The sequence below is a fragment of the Camelus dromedarius genome, chromosome 8 (assembly GCF_036321535.1).
Source record: "Camelus dromedarius isolate mCamDro1 chromosome 8, mCamDro1.pat, whole genome shotgun sequence".
Lineage (NCBI taxonomy): Eukaryota > Metazoa > Chordata > Mammalia > Artiodactyla > Camelidae > Camelus > Camelus dromedarius.
Genome location: NC_087443.1, coordinates 60,938,876 through 60,952,829, shown reverse-complemented (window position 1 = coordinate 60,952,829; position 13,954 = coordinate 60,938,876). Strand labels below are relative to the sequence as shown.

Here is a 13,954-nt window from a genome sequence, read left to right as displayed (position 1 = left end):
TAAGAGTCTCATATTGACTCTCTTTTACTAAGTATAGGGGAGTCTATATTTTTAAGATACCTGAACCAGAAATGGAGCCAAAATAACTGCCTTTAAGAGACAAGATGAAGATTATAACGTATAGAGGTCTTTAAGCATTGTAATTAGTTACATTCCTTGGAATTTATAGAAAAGAAGTTTGTAATCATGATCAACATACAATTAATTACTCCAATTCATCAAAGACATTTTAGGATAAAAGAAAGAAACAAAATCTAAAAGGTATCCTCTAAGAAACCTAAGTTTCAAAGATAAATAGCTCTGCAAACTTTAAAATGAACAAAAAAGTGAACAAATTTTCCTTTCATTAACCTTCTCATGGCGCTTAAGTAGCTGATGTCTTTGCATAAAATACTGATCTTTAAGTTGCTGTTTGAGCAGCTGGTGTTTTTCTTGTAAGTGTCGTTCTTCAAGCTCCCAAATCGCAGCTTCTCGAGCTAAGAGGAGAAGAAAGCAATTTTCAAAATGTCACTTTGCTCTTTTTACTAATGTACTTCGGCCTTCAATATTTACATAAAAGTGTCTTAATACACTGACATACACACATGGACATTGAGCTATAAATATTACCAATGTAAAGATAATATCCATCCTGTTCTAATGTCCTATAAACAGTGAATGCCCCGCCCCAATATCAAAATTCCATTTAATCATCTCAATAAGAAAGAAAAAAAGTCTACGGTATTTGTTAGGGGAAATAACAGCTTAAAATTCCATCCTATCATGTAGCCAATTAAGTATACCAACATTTTAAGGCATAATGAGTAAATAAAATTATTCAGGTATATTTCCAGCATCATCTGGACAAAAAGATGTTTCAAGGATTATGTTCACTTCTATTGCCATAAAGGAATTCTATATCTTGCAGTATTTATGGGGTTTTTTTGGGGGGGGATAGTAATTAGGTTTATTTACTCATTTAACGGAGGTCCTGGGGATTGAACCCAGAACCTTGTGTGTGCTGGGCATGAGCTCTACCACTGAGCTGTTTCCTCCCCCTGGATCTTGCAGTATTTCTTAATTTTAAAAAGTTATTTCCCTCTTCTTTACCTCAACTTTCTTAATCTTTCCCTCTATCATTGTAGCAAAGGAAAACATTCAAATAATTTCCAAGGTATGTATCTCTGCAATGTTTTGAGATATCTGATATATACACATATGCTGCGTAATTCCATATACCTCTCATGAGCTGCTGCTTGTTATTCAGACACTCTCTTTCGATGTTGGCTAACTCTGCCTTCTGCTGCTGGATGATCTTTTTCAGAGAGCCATCTAATTCTTGTTGTTGCTTCTGAACAAACTCTTGTTCCTATTAGACATAGTTAACCAGCAGTTAATAAGTATCTACTGAGCGAAAGATCCATTTATCTACCTGACTGTATATGTTAGTGGTTAACAAGATTTCTGAATCAAGTTTTTGAAGTTAACTAGATTTAAAAATCACCAAAATTATACAGTATAGACACAATATAAATGTATTAGTCACCCAATTCAAACCCAGAAAGTACTAGAATACATAATATTCTAAACTCACTATTAAGAATAATACACACAAAAGAAGTCAATAACCCACTCATGATTAAAATGCTCTATTACACTAACATCTTTAGGAAAAAAATAAATTTACAGCTTCTAAAACTGACTATTCATTCCACTGCAGTGTGGCTAAAACAAGAATAAACAAGAAATGCCTCTTAGAAAGAATGGCAAAAAAGAGCAAGTAAGTAAATTAGATACTGGGATTTAAAACTCTCTATTTTTCTAATAATACAGAGTTAGGAAGAAACACCATGGCTGCACTAAATAGAGAAAGACAGTTTATTTATCTACAGCCTACACCTAAAAAGAATAATACTTTAAGGACTTAATGAGAAATGATGCATTGCTAGAGAAATGTGAACTAGAACTAGTTTTGTAACTCTATAAACAAATTCCTTATAATCAGAGAATTCTACAAAAATATTTGGGATCCACTCATTCACTCAATATTTACTGAGCAAATACTATTTGTACAAATGACAGATTTATACTTTAAAAAAAAATCTTTCAATTACTATGTAAGAAAAGAAAAGGTTAAAATGACTTCTGGTCTCTATGCTAAATCATACATTTACAGAAGGAAAGGAAAAATATCCAAATCAAAGAAATGCAAATTTTGCCAGTAAATGTTTGCATCTCCATCCCTCTCTTGGCAGTTATAGCAGTTTCTGATTAGCTCAAAGGATATTCTGATCAATTTAAGTGTGGATTTGGGAATTTAGGGTTGAAGCAGCACTTCACCTATAATCCTTCCTCTTGCAGATCCAAGAGATGATAAAATCCCAAGATCCATTTCGAAACTATTTTTTAGGCCTTAGACAGTCTGAAAGGATGTGGATCAATACCAGTCTGGTGCTCAGGGCACAAAGAGTGAGTCTAGCAGTGTTCCTCAAGATGCTTGTCTCACTGTTTCTCTGGAAGTAAGAATCAGATCTTACCATCCCACGACATCCTGTTAAAGTAATTTCTCATCAAAAATGCTGCTGTCTCATCTGCATCATGATGTGTATTTTAGCATAAATACAAATATACAGTAATAGAAAAACTAATGAATTGTCTCCCTAAAATACAACTGCCAACTTGACTACAGTCACCTATATAACTTAATCACAGCAAAAAAATAAAAGAAACAAACTCAATACATATTTAAATTCAACTATCTAGAATAAGGCTTTTGAATTTTAAAGAGATGCAAAATCTCCATCCTATCTTGTAAGCAGTTATAACAATCTAAGTTGTTCCCAAGCTTCTCTTTTCCCTATAGTAAATATCATTTGTAATAAAAATTAAATTGATTCTCTAATTTCACTGTAAAATTTCTATATGCAAACTTCTTTAATAAACAATATAACCTGCAGATGTATCAAAAGTTTTCTTTTGTTCAACATGTTTACAATTGGTTTGCATAAAGAACTTTATAAAGTATTTGTGTGGACAGAAATAATGGATCCAAATTATAAATAAAACACTACATTTAGACTCAAAGAAATCAAGTGTAAAAGATGGGGCAAATAAAATATTTATGTGAAAATAAAAAAGGTAAATATAGTGGACCCTTGAACAACACAGGTTTGAACTTAAATGTGGACTTTTCTCACTAACTGTGTACTAGTAGACTACACAATCTACAGTTGGCTGAATGTGCAGACACAGAACCACAAACATGGAGGGCCCACTGTAAAGTTATACATGAATTTTCTACTGCACAGAGGGTCAGCACCCCAACATCCAAGTTGTTCAAGGGTCGACTGTATCGTATAAGCCAGTGTTACCAAACAAGTGAATGTGGTTTCTCATCAATGCAATTTTGGGTCATATTATTATATTTATATCTAAATTAAGCAAGATAAGAGTTTAATTCAAAGAAAACTTTTATTAAGCACTTAGTAAATTCTAGACACTGCACTACTCACAGGGTTACCAAAATTAATCAAGACAGTACTGCCTTCAAGGAGTTTCTACTCTGTTGGTCCCAAACTGGTTTTATCTGTCAGTCCACATAAACAGTAACGGGCCCCTTCCCTTAGTATAAAACTTTCAACACTTCAAAAATAAACCAGAGAAAATTCAAAGCAAGGAATAAAGGGTTCAGAAACAAAGACACACAGTGAATGACAAAGAACTACAGAAGCATGCCCTGAAGTAGCCAATGTATAAGAGGAAAAAAAGAGCTAAGACTTTATAGCAGCAGACAAAACTAGCACTGTGCTGCTCCAGAAGATAAAATAAGGACCCCCAGGTAAGAGTCAAGGCAGGCAGCGTACGGAAGCGCTCCTTAACAGTCAGAGTCTGCAAATACATCAGCTGCCTTACAGAGCTATGGACTAGAATAATTAAGCAGAGTGTAGATGATTACATAGTCAAGGATACTGTACAACTGATTTTTTATATTAAAGCTAAAAACTACCTAAAAGGTCCCTTACACACTAATTAATATATTTTATTACCACAAAAGAAATAAAAATTTATATTATTGACCTTTCATTAAATGTCTTAACTTCAGAAGGCAAGTATAAAACACTCACAGTGGAATCTGTAATTTGAAATTACTCCTAGGATCTAAAAGAAACGTGATCTTACATTCCAAAAAGACTGCATAAATTACTTTCATTAAAAAAAAATTAATAGGTTGAGTTGATCACTAGAAGTAACAACTTCAAAATGGACACATAAATGGCAAAATGAGTGCCCTTTAAATGTACAAGTTTCAATTCCGATAAGGAATTTTAACATATTAGATAACTGTGAACATTAAAATACGGCTTTGGGTTCTAGAAAACTGTAAGAAAGGGTTATGATATATGGCGCTATTTGTACAGAATTTGATCATTTTAAAAGAAAAGCTAAAAACGGTAATGATCAGAAAAGTGATCATAATTCTTAATTTCTCCCTCTCGTCAAAAAAATTAACGTTTCGCTTACTCTTTTAGAAAACGATAAAGAGTCCAATGGCTGCCAATAATAAAAAAAAAAACAAGTAATTCCAGAAGAGGGAAAAGGAGGGGATGTATTCAAGCTGTACTCTATCTGCTCCAGCTGTGTATATCAAACATCACAAACAAAACTTACAGTGTTAAATGAGCTAGTCATTTCCCTACAGAAACTGTGAGAAAGAATACAGCTTGGAATTCCAGACTTAATTTAAAACTACAGCAAAGAGAACAGCAACCCACTATTCATTATGGACAATATGAATAGTGAAAACTAAGTGGAACTAAAATCACCACTTTTTTAACATGGCTTTCTTTTCTGACCATACCCATAATTAAGACATCTACATAAACACATATGCAATCAAAATGCCACTTCACACGAAGATAAAAATCTAATCACAGCATTCAATTTCTCACATGTGCAAAGCTCATAAAATACTACTGGAAAGATATTTCTTGGCGGGGTAGACAGAAAAAAGAACACTGTAGTAGAAGTGTTCTAATTCCAGCTCTACAATTAATCTCTTTTGTGACTTTAGGCAAATCACTTAGTCTTCTGTGCCTCAATTTCTTCATCTGTAAAATGGACACACTCCATCCCGATATGAGGGGTTGGCAGCGGAATCAAATTTGAAAACTCTTTGAAGAACACTGTACTGTAAAGTTCATGTCAGGTTATTACTATTGTCATTACTGACATTATCATCTATCAATCTTCTAGATTTACAACAAATGAAAATGAAAAGACACATGTGAGCCAAAGAAAAAGCAAGTAAAACAAAAGAAGGCATCCCCCTACAAGGCATGTGGGACTTACGTCCTGCATTTGGGCGTTGAAGACTGCACAGGATGACAACTGAAAAGACTGAATCATGACCTGAGCAATGCCCTGTGGATCAGAATACAATGCACCTCCCAGGTGAGAATAAAGCCAAATGACTTTTTGTAAATGGAAGGAGTAATTATACAAATGTTGAGTTTCTTGAGGCCTGGAACAAGTCACTTAACAAAGAGGCCTCTTTCTCATCTGTAAAATAAGGGATCTGAAGTAGATCAGTGGTTTCCAAACTCTAGTTTGCTGCCATTGTTTCTTAAACCAGCTGAACTCTCTTTTTAAAAAACTCACCCCAAAAATCTGTTTATAAAACAGATGAAAAGTGATGCCGCTTTAGCTGAAGTGGAAGCAGGGGCCCAGAGCCCTGCTGTCCTCACTTTGTGAAGGATTCTCGAGGTGCTTCTTACAAAACCAAGAGCTCCTGGGAATACAGTTTGAAAACCACTGGACTAGATGATCAAATACATTCTAGCTCCATGAATATACAGCTATTATTTATAAATTCTCAAAAAAGTTTAAACTATCAGACTCTGTAAAGTTATCAAGTTTTATTCAGCAAAAGCAGTAGCTAAATAGAAATATTTTTGAAATCTGTTAGACTACTACATTCCATTAAAATTACAAAAAGAAATTTACTATTGTTTCCAGCTTTAGTTGGAAAATACAGGCTAACCCCTCATATTATATGAAAAATCACCAACAAAGTTTTATTGAAGCACAGGATCATCTAATTCGTTCAACACTAAATTCTCAATTTTGACTCCAGAGTCTGACATATTATCTTTTGGAATTAAAAAACTCTATATTCCTTTTCAAGGCAAAACCAAGTTGTTAATTGGTTTGAAATTCAAATTACCCAAAAATAGACAACATGTGGCCAGCAAGGACCTCCTCTTCATCTATTAAAAAGTCATGGTCAACAGCCAGTGGGCCAAGCCAGTAAAAGTTTAGATTAGGCACAGAAGAGGTAGCTTAAATATGAGAGGCAGCATGAGGCAGTGGTTCAGTGTATGAAACAAGGAGCCAAACTTGCCTGGATGAGAATTCTGGCTCTACAACTAACCCAGTGTGTGAACTTGGGAGAGTTACTCTACCTCCTGTGCTTCAGTTCCCTCACCTGTAGAACGGGGGTAATAAGAGTAACTACCTCATATGTTGTGAGGTTAAATGAGTTCGTATAGGTAAAGCATTTAGAACAGATCTCACACATAGTAAATGCCTTGTTCGCTATAATCAACTACAGGCATACCTTGGAGATATTGCAGGTTTGGCTCCAGACCACCTCAGTAAAGCAAATATTGCAATAAAGCAAGTCACATGAATTTTTTGGTTTGCCAGTGAATATATAAGTTATGTTTACACTATACTGTAGTATATTAAGTGCAATAGCATCATCTAAAAAAAAAACAATGTACATAACTTAATTAAAAAAGTTTGTTCCTAACGAATGCTTACCATCATCTGAGCCTTCAGCAAGTCATAGCATTAACATCAAAGATCACAGATCACCATAACAAATACAGTACTAATGAAAAAGCTTGAAACATTGTGAGAATTACCAAAACGTGACACAGAGACATGAAGTGAGCAAACGCTGTTGGAAAAATGGTGCTGATAGACTTGCTCAATGCAGAGTTGTCATAAACCTTCAATTTGTTACAAAAACACAGTACTGCAAAAGAGCATGTAACATGAAGAGCAACAGATCAAGGTGTGCCTGCAGCAATTCCGACACTAAGCCAGGACAGAATTTTTCACTGGCTCACTCACAGAAGGGGAAAAAACCAATTTATTCAAATAGGCTAGTTTTATTAAAATTTTAAATTCTGAGGTATTTTCCTTATTTTTCATGGCATTAAAATAGTCTCTTCATTGAAATGATGGTGATAAGCAAAGCAGTTTCAAAATATTCTTACTCAACAAAAATAAAAAAAAATTTTAATGGCAATCCATTTGTCATGGACCCCAATGGTTTTTGTTGTTTCTATGTTTCTTTTCATAAATATGTAAAATTCAAAAGTCTAGGAATCACTTTTTTAAACTGCATAAAATTACATTAAAGGATAATTTAAAGCAACAATTAATATATAATCCATGTCTCTTTCCTTTCGTTAACATCTGTAACTACAAACTGAGCTCACTTCTCTCTTTGCCTCCAGGCTGAGTACAAACTTAATTAAAAGAAAGGCAATTCCAAGTATAAAAGACCTCACAGAATCATGTGGGATAATTCTAGAAAAATCTGCTGAAAATACAAATTTATACAGTTTTGTAAATAATTCACTAATTAATTGGCTCAGCTTTATCATAACCTAGAATCAAGTATATATAAGTAAAAATTGTCTATTTTTGTAACTGCTATATTCTGAATCAAGAAAAAAGGTATCAAATATTTAATACATAAAATCTGACTAAGTTACTTATCTTACTAATAGTAATATATGTTTGATCTGTCATTTAACATTATCAGTTACCATTTTTCTTTGAACTTTGAACTTTATAGAATTAATGGCCTTTTAATAGGCATTCTTTTCATATGCACAAAGCTTATATACTCACCCCCTATATTTTTCTGTTCTGAAAGTCTTCTATCAAACATTGACATTATACTTAAAAATACAAGCTTCCAACATGATTAAAATTAGAAAACAGTGGATTATACATTAACATACATGTTTAATTCATCTGGAGTCAACTTTCCAAACATTTCACTTAATTTCATATTAGCAACTTAAATGTCACCGTTAGTGTGAATTCAGAACTACATAAAGAATGCCCTGGGAAACTCTGTACGAGGAGAAGTCAACATCATCTAGTAAGCACAGAATTTACCCTATCAGCTATGGTTTACTGAGCTGTGAGAATAATGCCGCTTTCTGTTTTTAGTAGCAGTAAGCTGCTGCTGTTACCTGAGCATGCTGGCTTTGTGCAAGCTCCTCTTTCCTGCGTTTCATGAGCTCTTTTCTCAGCTCTTTGGGTGCTTTCTCCACTTCATTTATAACCTACAGTGTATAAGCATGCAGGAGGTGGGGAAAAATACTTTCTCCACAGCAAGCATTTATGTGAGCAGACAAGCTACAAGTCAAATATTAAAGCTGTTAAAAAGTTCCTTTCAACATGCATTAGCACAGGTGTTAGTTTGGTGAAAAAGAATGAAAGGATAGAACATGCTTCATCTCAGTGCAGAAAGAGACAGTACACCACATAAAAGTTAATTAGTTGCTTAATTATCCCTCCATATCTTCTCTCTTAAAGATCCAAAGACAATCAGTAAAGAATTACTTGCGGTGCTGATGCTGAACTAAAGGTGATAAATTCAAATGACCTTGAAAGATTATAAAATTATAAACATATTTGACATTGTTTGAAATACTGGATATAAGGAAAACTAATCCCATTCATTTATAAAAATGCAAAATTTCATAATTGGCTTGATAAAACCAAAGAAATAATTCTAAATAAAACCCCACTTAATGAGACCAGAAGAGAAAGTAAGCCTTGGAATACACAAAGGAGAGATAAATGGACACTACGTTTCTTTTTTCATAAAACACCATCTTATACATGGTGTGATTAAAAATGAACATATCTCATGAGTCGGTTGTTGGATTAGAGTAACATTCTCCTCTGATGATAATTTATGCCAAAATCAATTGTCAACTTTAAAATCTTTAAAATATTACTAAGTGCTCATAAAATAATAGTTTAGTATGCTATGATTTATTATACCAGATAAAGTATATTACTAAATGAGGTGTATTTTAGAGCTCCTTCTTTTAATCATTACAAAATCCTATTCATACATTCCACCTAATAATAGATCTGTAATCCAGCTATGAAAAATGATCAAGTGTTTACAAGTAGAAGCACCAAAAGCAACCAGATTCCAAATCACCACATGCTATTGATGGTCCGTGAAAGAGACTGATTTTGATTTAATATAGTGTATTTTAAATTTCCCATCAGTAATCTCTCATGAAACCAAATCACCATTAAAAGGAAGAGACTCCCCAATGCAAGAAGTTTAGCAATAAGGAAAAAAATACATAATTATTTAAAATATGCATGCCATGATATCAAACACGTTCACTGGCTAAATCTCTCCTACCCCATGACAGTAGTAACTAGAGACTTTTATATGTCTAAAATTAAATCATATACTTCTGTAAAAAATTTTTAACTTAATCTGATATTAAAAAATTACCTCTCAATAAAAACTACACATGGTTTCAAGAAAATTAACATTTAGTCTCAGTAAAGTCATGTCACGATATATAGAGCAATTCTATATAAAATATAAAAGTAACAAAACAGTAATTTTTAGAAATGGTAGCCACATCAGATGAAATTATATACCATTTTACTCATCGTTACCTAAAGAAATCATAGAATGCACTATATTTATTAACACTTGATTCTATGTTTTTTAAAGAAAATCCTCAAGTTCAGCAATATGATGCTCCATTTTCTGCATAATTTCATTGTTAAAATCAATTAATCTGAGTATTTGGGACAAGCAACAAAAGTGAAAAATGTATTCATTAGTTTGAGATTTTTCTGTTCCAATTCTAATAGAATGGATCATAATATTGTCCTGGGGGTCTTCTATATCATGAAAAGGTAAATTCTCCTCCTACACTAAAGGAACAGAATAAATTATAAAATTACTTCTGAAAAATGTTAATATGTAAAGCTCACTTAGTTTTATTTTAATTTGAAAAGAAAAAGGTACACTAATATGTAAATCTTCTTTCTGAATTAATGACAATCTTTCATAATAAATAATACCACAAATAGATTCTATGACAATATGGAACAGTTTCAGAAAAAATTAAAAAATTCATTCTAATCAAATGACTTTACAGATATCTTCCACCTGTGAGTCTTCAAAGTAACTCAAAATGTGATAAACTTATAGATATTATCTCAAATTTCAGGTTACTCAGCTTTTGTTTTGACACAGCATCCAAAAAAGGTCATCAAGCTGATCAAGAAAAAAATTTTTAAGTATGAATTAAATACTGAAAATAAAAATTAAGATAAATTTTTGTTACCACCTGCAAACAGAAAATTGTTTTCTTGAAAAAATACATTACTGTATCAGGCCTTAAATGCTGCATTAATAAAGGAGGAACAATAGATTGAAAGGAAAATGGATTAGCCTCAATTTGAAGACTTAATTCAAGGGTTAGCTAGACATTTAATGGTAGTTTGTGAACTTGAACAGGCCATTAAAACCTCTTCTACTCCAGTTTTCTTGGCAGTAAAATGAGATAAGATCTGACCTCACCACTACCCTACGGGACTGCTTGGGGACACTGAAAGAAAGAATGGATGAGTGCCATTTAACTAGCAAGCATTATTCCTAATTCCTCAGTCTTAAATGTACATTAAAAACAGTAGTTACACTTACCTCCTTCTTTCGGTTCTTTAACATATTCTGAAATTTGGACAACTCTTTCTCTTGTTCTCCTTTAATGCGTTTGGCTTCATCTCGCAAGCGATTTGTGTGTTCTTGTTCTAGACGTTCAATAGTCTGTTTCTGTTGTTTCTCTAGATTCTCAATTTCTTGGTCATATTGTCGCTTCTTGCTCTGTAAAATGATGTAGCTCAAGATCATTTAACTTTTTTTATCACTTATATTAACTCATTATTCTAAAAGTGTTTACTAAGAGCATACAACTGGCATTTAAATTTAGTGATGTGATCTGTATCCTTTGCAATACTGAACAAGTCAAATGCACTAAAATATGTTTCAAAATTTTTTCAAAAAGATGAGCATTTCATTTTTTTCTAATATAGAAAATACTTTTTTCTATTCTACAAGAAGTAGAATGTTCAGAATTTTTAGACAATCCAGAATATCCACAGTTGCTATGAAATACTAAAGTAAGAAAAATTTCAGTATTTATCCTATAAAATTTTGGATTTTTGATAAATCAAAGGTTTTATTTGAAGTCTATTTTACTAATGTACCATTTTCAGATTTACTCTTCCTCATTAAGATTCCTAAAATAAACTTCCTATTTCATTGCAAGAATCTTTTGGAATTATAAATCTACTCTTTCAACAAAAGATTCCTGCCAATATAATACCTGAGTAACACTGCAACTTTAGATATAGAGTTAAATATTTCTAAGGGTGTTTTCTTTTAAAAAATCAAAAAGCAAAACATTTTGGAAAATATGAGGGGGGAGAAACAGTTTTTACAAGGTTCCGAAAAAACAGAATGTAAGTACTATAAAAATACTCAATGAGAACAAAAGTTCATTATTTTCTTAGCAATTCTCAGTAATGATCCAACATATATTATCAGCAATGCCACACACTTCACAAAAAACAATCCTTACCACCTAAAATTATAAGAACAACAAAAGAACTATATTCAAAACATGAATCCTGTAACATTTCAAATGACCTTTTTTCTAACCTACATTAAGCTAGATGTTCAATATAAGTTACTGAAATTTTATATCAAATTAATAATTCCTTTTCCAATTTTGGACACAAGGTAAAAACTGAAAGACTCAGTGACAATTACCCTTGACAAGTAAGCACTAACTACTCTAGCAGCTGTGAAAAGGGATGTGGAAGCCTAACTGTAGTAGCCAGAGAAGTATTTTGAAAAATCCCCAAGAAGTTCTAATACTCAGCCAAGTTTGAAGACAACATCTCTAGACTGGATTAAAATCTTGGATTCTAGATCTGAGAGGTCAAATTGTAACAATAAAAAATTATCCAGCGATAGGCACACCTAAGAACTTCGTAAACCATCTACTAGCTTCATGATTCCAGGTTTTCACGACAGATTTTAATCAAAGGAAAATGAAGACACCCACCACACAGTATGTCAGGCAAAAAGAAAAGAGAAGGAGAAGGAAAAGGAAGGGGAAGGAAGGGGAAGGAAGGAAGGAAGGAAGGAAAAGAAAGAGAAAAGAAAGCATCCAGAACACCAAAAGCTAAAGGCCTGAAATACACCACAAAGCCAGAGAAGTCTAGTAATCAGAGAACAGGTTCTAAAACCTGCCGTTAATGGGGGTTTTTTTTTAAGCACTAAATTTCATTATTAACAAAATGGTACAAAATTCCAGGACTTTACCATCATCTCTTGCTCAAAACGCCGGAAAATTTGTTCTCGCTGTTGCTGCAGTTTGCTGTTAAGCTGCTGCTGGGCTCTTTGCTCTTCTTTTTGAAGAAATCTTAATTCCCGAAGTTCTTGACGTCTGATAAAATTTAATGGCAATGATAGAGGAAGACAGCAAAAATTACATCTCTGATGTAATGTTTTAAAAGAAAAAACTTTCAAAAATAACTTTCTTTTCAAGTGGACAAGTAACAAAAGGATAATCCAAAATTAGACAAGACTTTACTCTTGTTTCTCTATTCTTCAGACTCCGCAGAGACTGACAAGTCACAAAATCAGTTTTAATTATGTTGTTTCTCTACTCACCTAAGAAACCTCAATTCTTCAGTTTTGGAATCACTATCTGTAACTATCTTTGACGTTGTTACACTCACTTCTACACCATCAACAACAAATTTGCGTGTTTTCTTCAATGTTTTCTTTTGTCTTCTGGTTTCCTGAGTGAGATTTTATTTTAGTTAGGCTTTATATGGGGAATACTACAGATAGAAAACATTTTCTTCTTTAAAAACAAAAAACTGAACAGCTATGAAGACTATGAAAACTATACATATAAAGTATGAATACAAAGCATTAAGACTCATCTTTGGAATCAGTTATATCCTCTTATACTTCACCTGACTTTCACATAATTTTACAGATGAAATCAAATTTTTTTCAAGTGAAATTATGTGTTTTGATGATGTGCATATACAATTTTTATGATACATCATAATTAGGCACAAGTGGTAATGAGCAATTCATATAAATGAGTAATTGGTACAACTTTCACCATTTTTTCCTTCCTCTTTTTACCTAGTAGGTTCTCAGTTACCTCTGCTTTTCTGTTTTAGAACCACTCACACAGCAGTTAAAAATGAATTCTTGGGGCTCATCCCTTAAAGAATCCAAATCAACAGGTCTGAGGGTATGTAAGAATTTTACTGAAAAAGCCCCCAGGCAACCTTTAAAATGTTCTCTTTAGGAGGGGTAGTTAGGTTTGTTTGTTTTTTAAACAGAGGTACTGGGGGATTGAACTAGGACCTCATGCATGCTAAGCATGCACTCTTTCACTGAGCTACACCCTCCCCCCGCCTGCCTGATAACGTTTAAACAGGGCCAGGACTGGGAATCAAAATGTTTCATCAACAATACCAGCAGCCCTCCTCCATCTCAGGGCCAAAGATGGATGTGTGATTTTACAGTTACTAGAAAGACAGCACCTCTACCACATCCCCCAAAGTACCAGATCTGCCTGTTAGCTGTTGCCTAAAATTCTTTATCAAGACCAAGCTCCTCACTCCTAACTTTTTAAATGCAAATAGAAATAACAAAAGTGTAACAGTGCTATAGATACATTTCCGTAAACATGTAAGTATTGAGAACAGATAATTACTTACTTTTGATAAGGGGGAAAGATTAGAAAGCAGAGGGAGCAAAAGGGGAATGTGAAAACACCACATGCAAAATGCATCAGCATTTTTA

The 13,954-nt window shown here is 33.2% G+C and overlaps 1 protein-coding gene across 4 annotated transcripts in view; it reads right to left on the bottom strand.

Moving 5' to 3' along the window:
* SLK (STE20 like kinase) overlaps positions 1-13,954 on the bottom strand; it is an 81,677-nt gene that overhangs the window by 36,840 nt on the left and 30,883 nt on the right. For 3 of the 4 annotated variants that reach the window (XM_010987117.3, XM_064488385.1, XM_064488386.1), the window contains exons 10-15: positions 12,797-12,927; positions 12,446-12,569; positions 10,760-10,939; positions 8,256-8,348; positions 1,219-1,348; positions 352-476 (exon numbers count right to left, since the gene is read on the bottom strand). In XM_010987117.3, coding sequence (XP_010985419.1) covers positions 352-476; positions 1,219-1,348; positions 8,256-8,348; positions 10,760-10,939; positions 12,446-12,569; positions 12,797-12,927 — 783 coding nt within the window. The remainder of the gene's footprint in view (positions 1-351; positions 477-1,218; positions 1,349-8,255; positions 8,349-10,759; positions 10,940-12,445; positions 12,570-12,796; positions 12,928-13,954) is intronic. The other variant, XM_010987118.3, reaches the window with a different exon arrangement.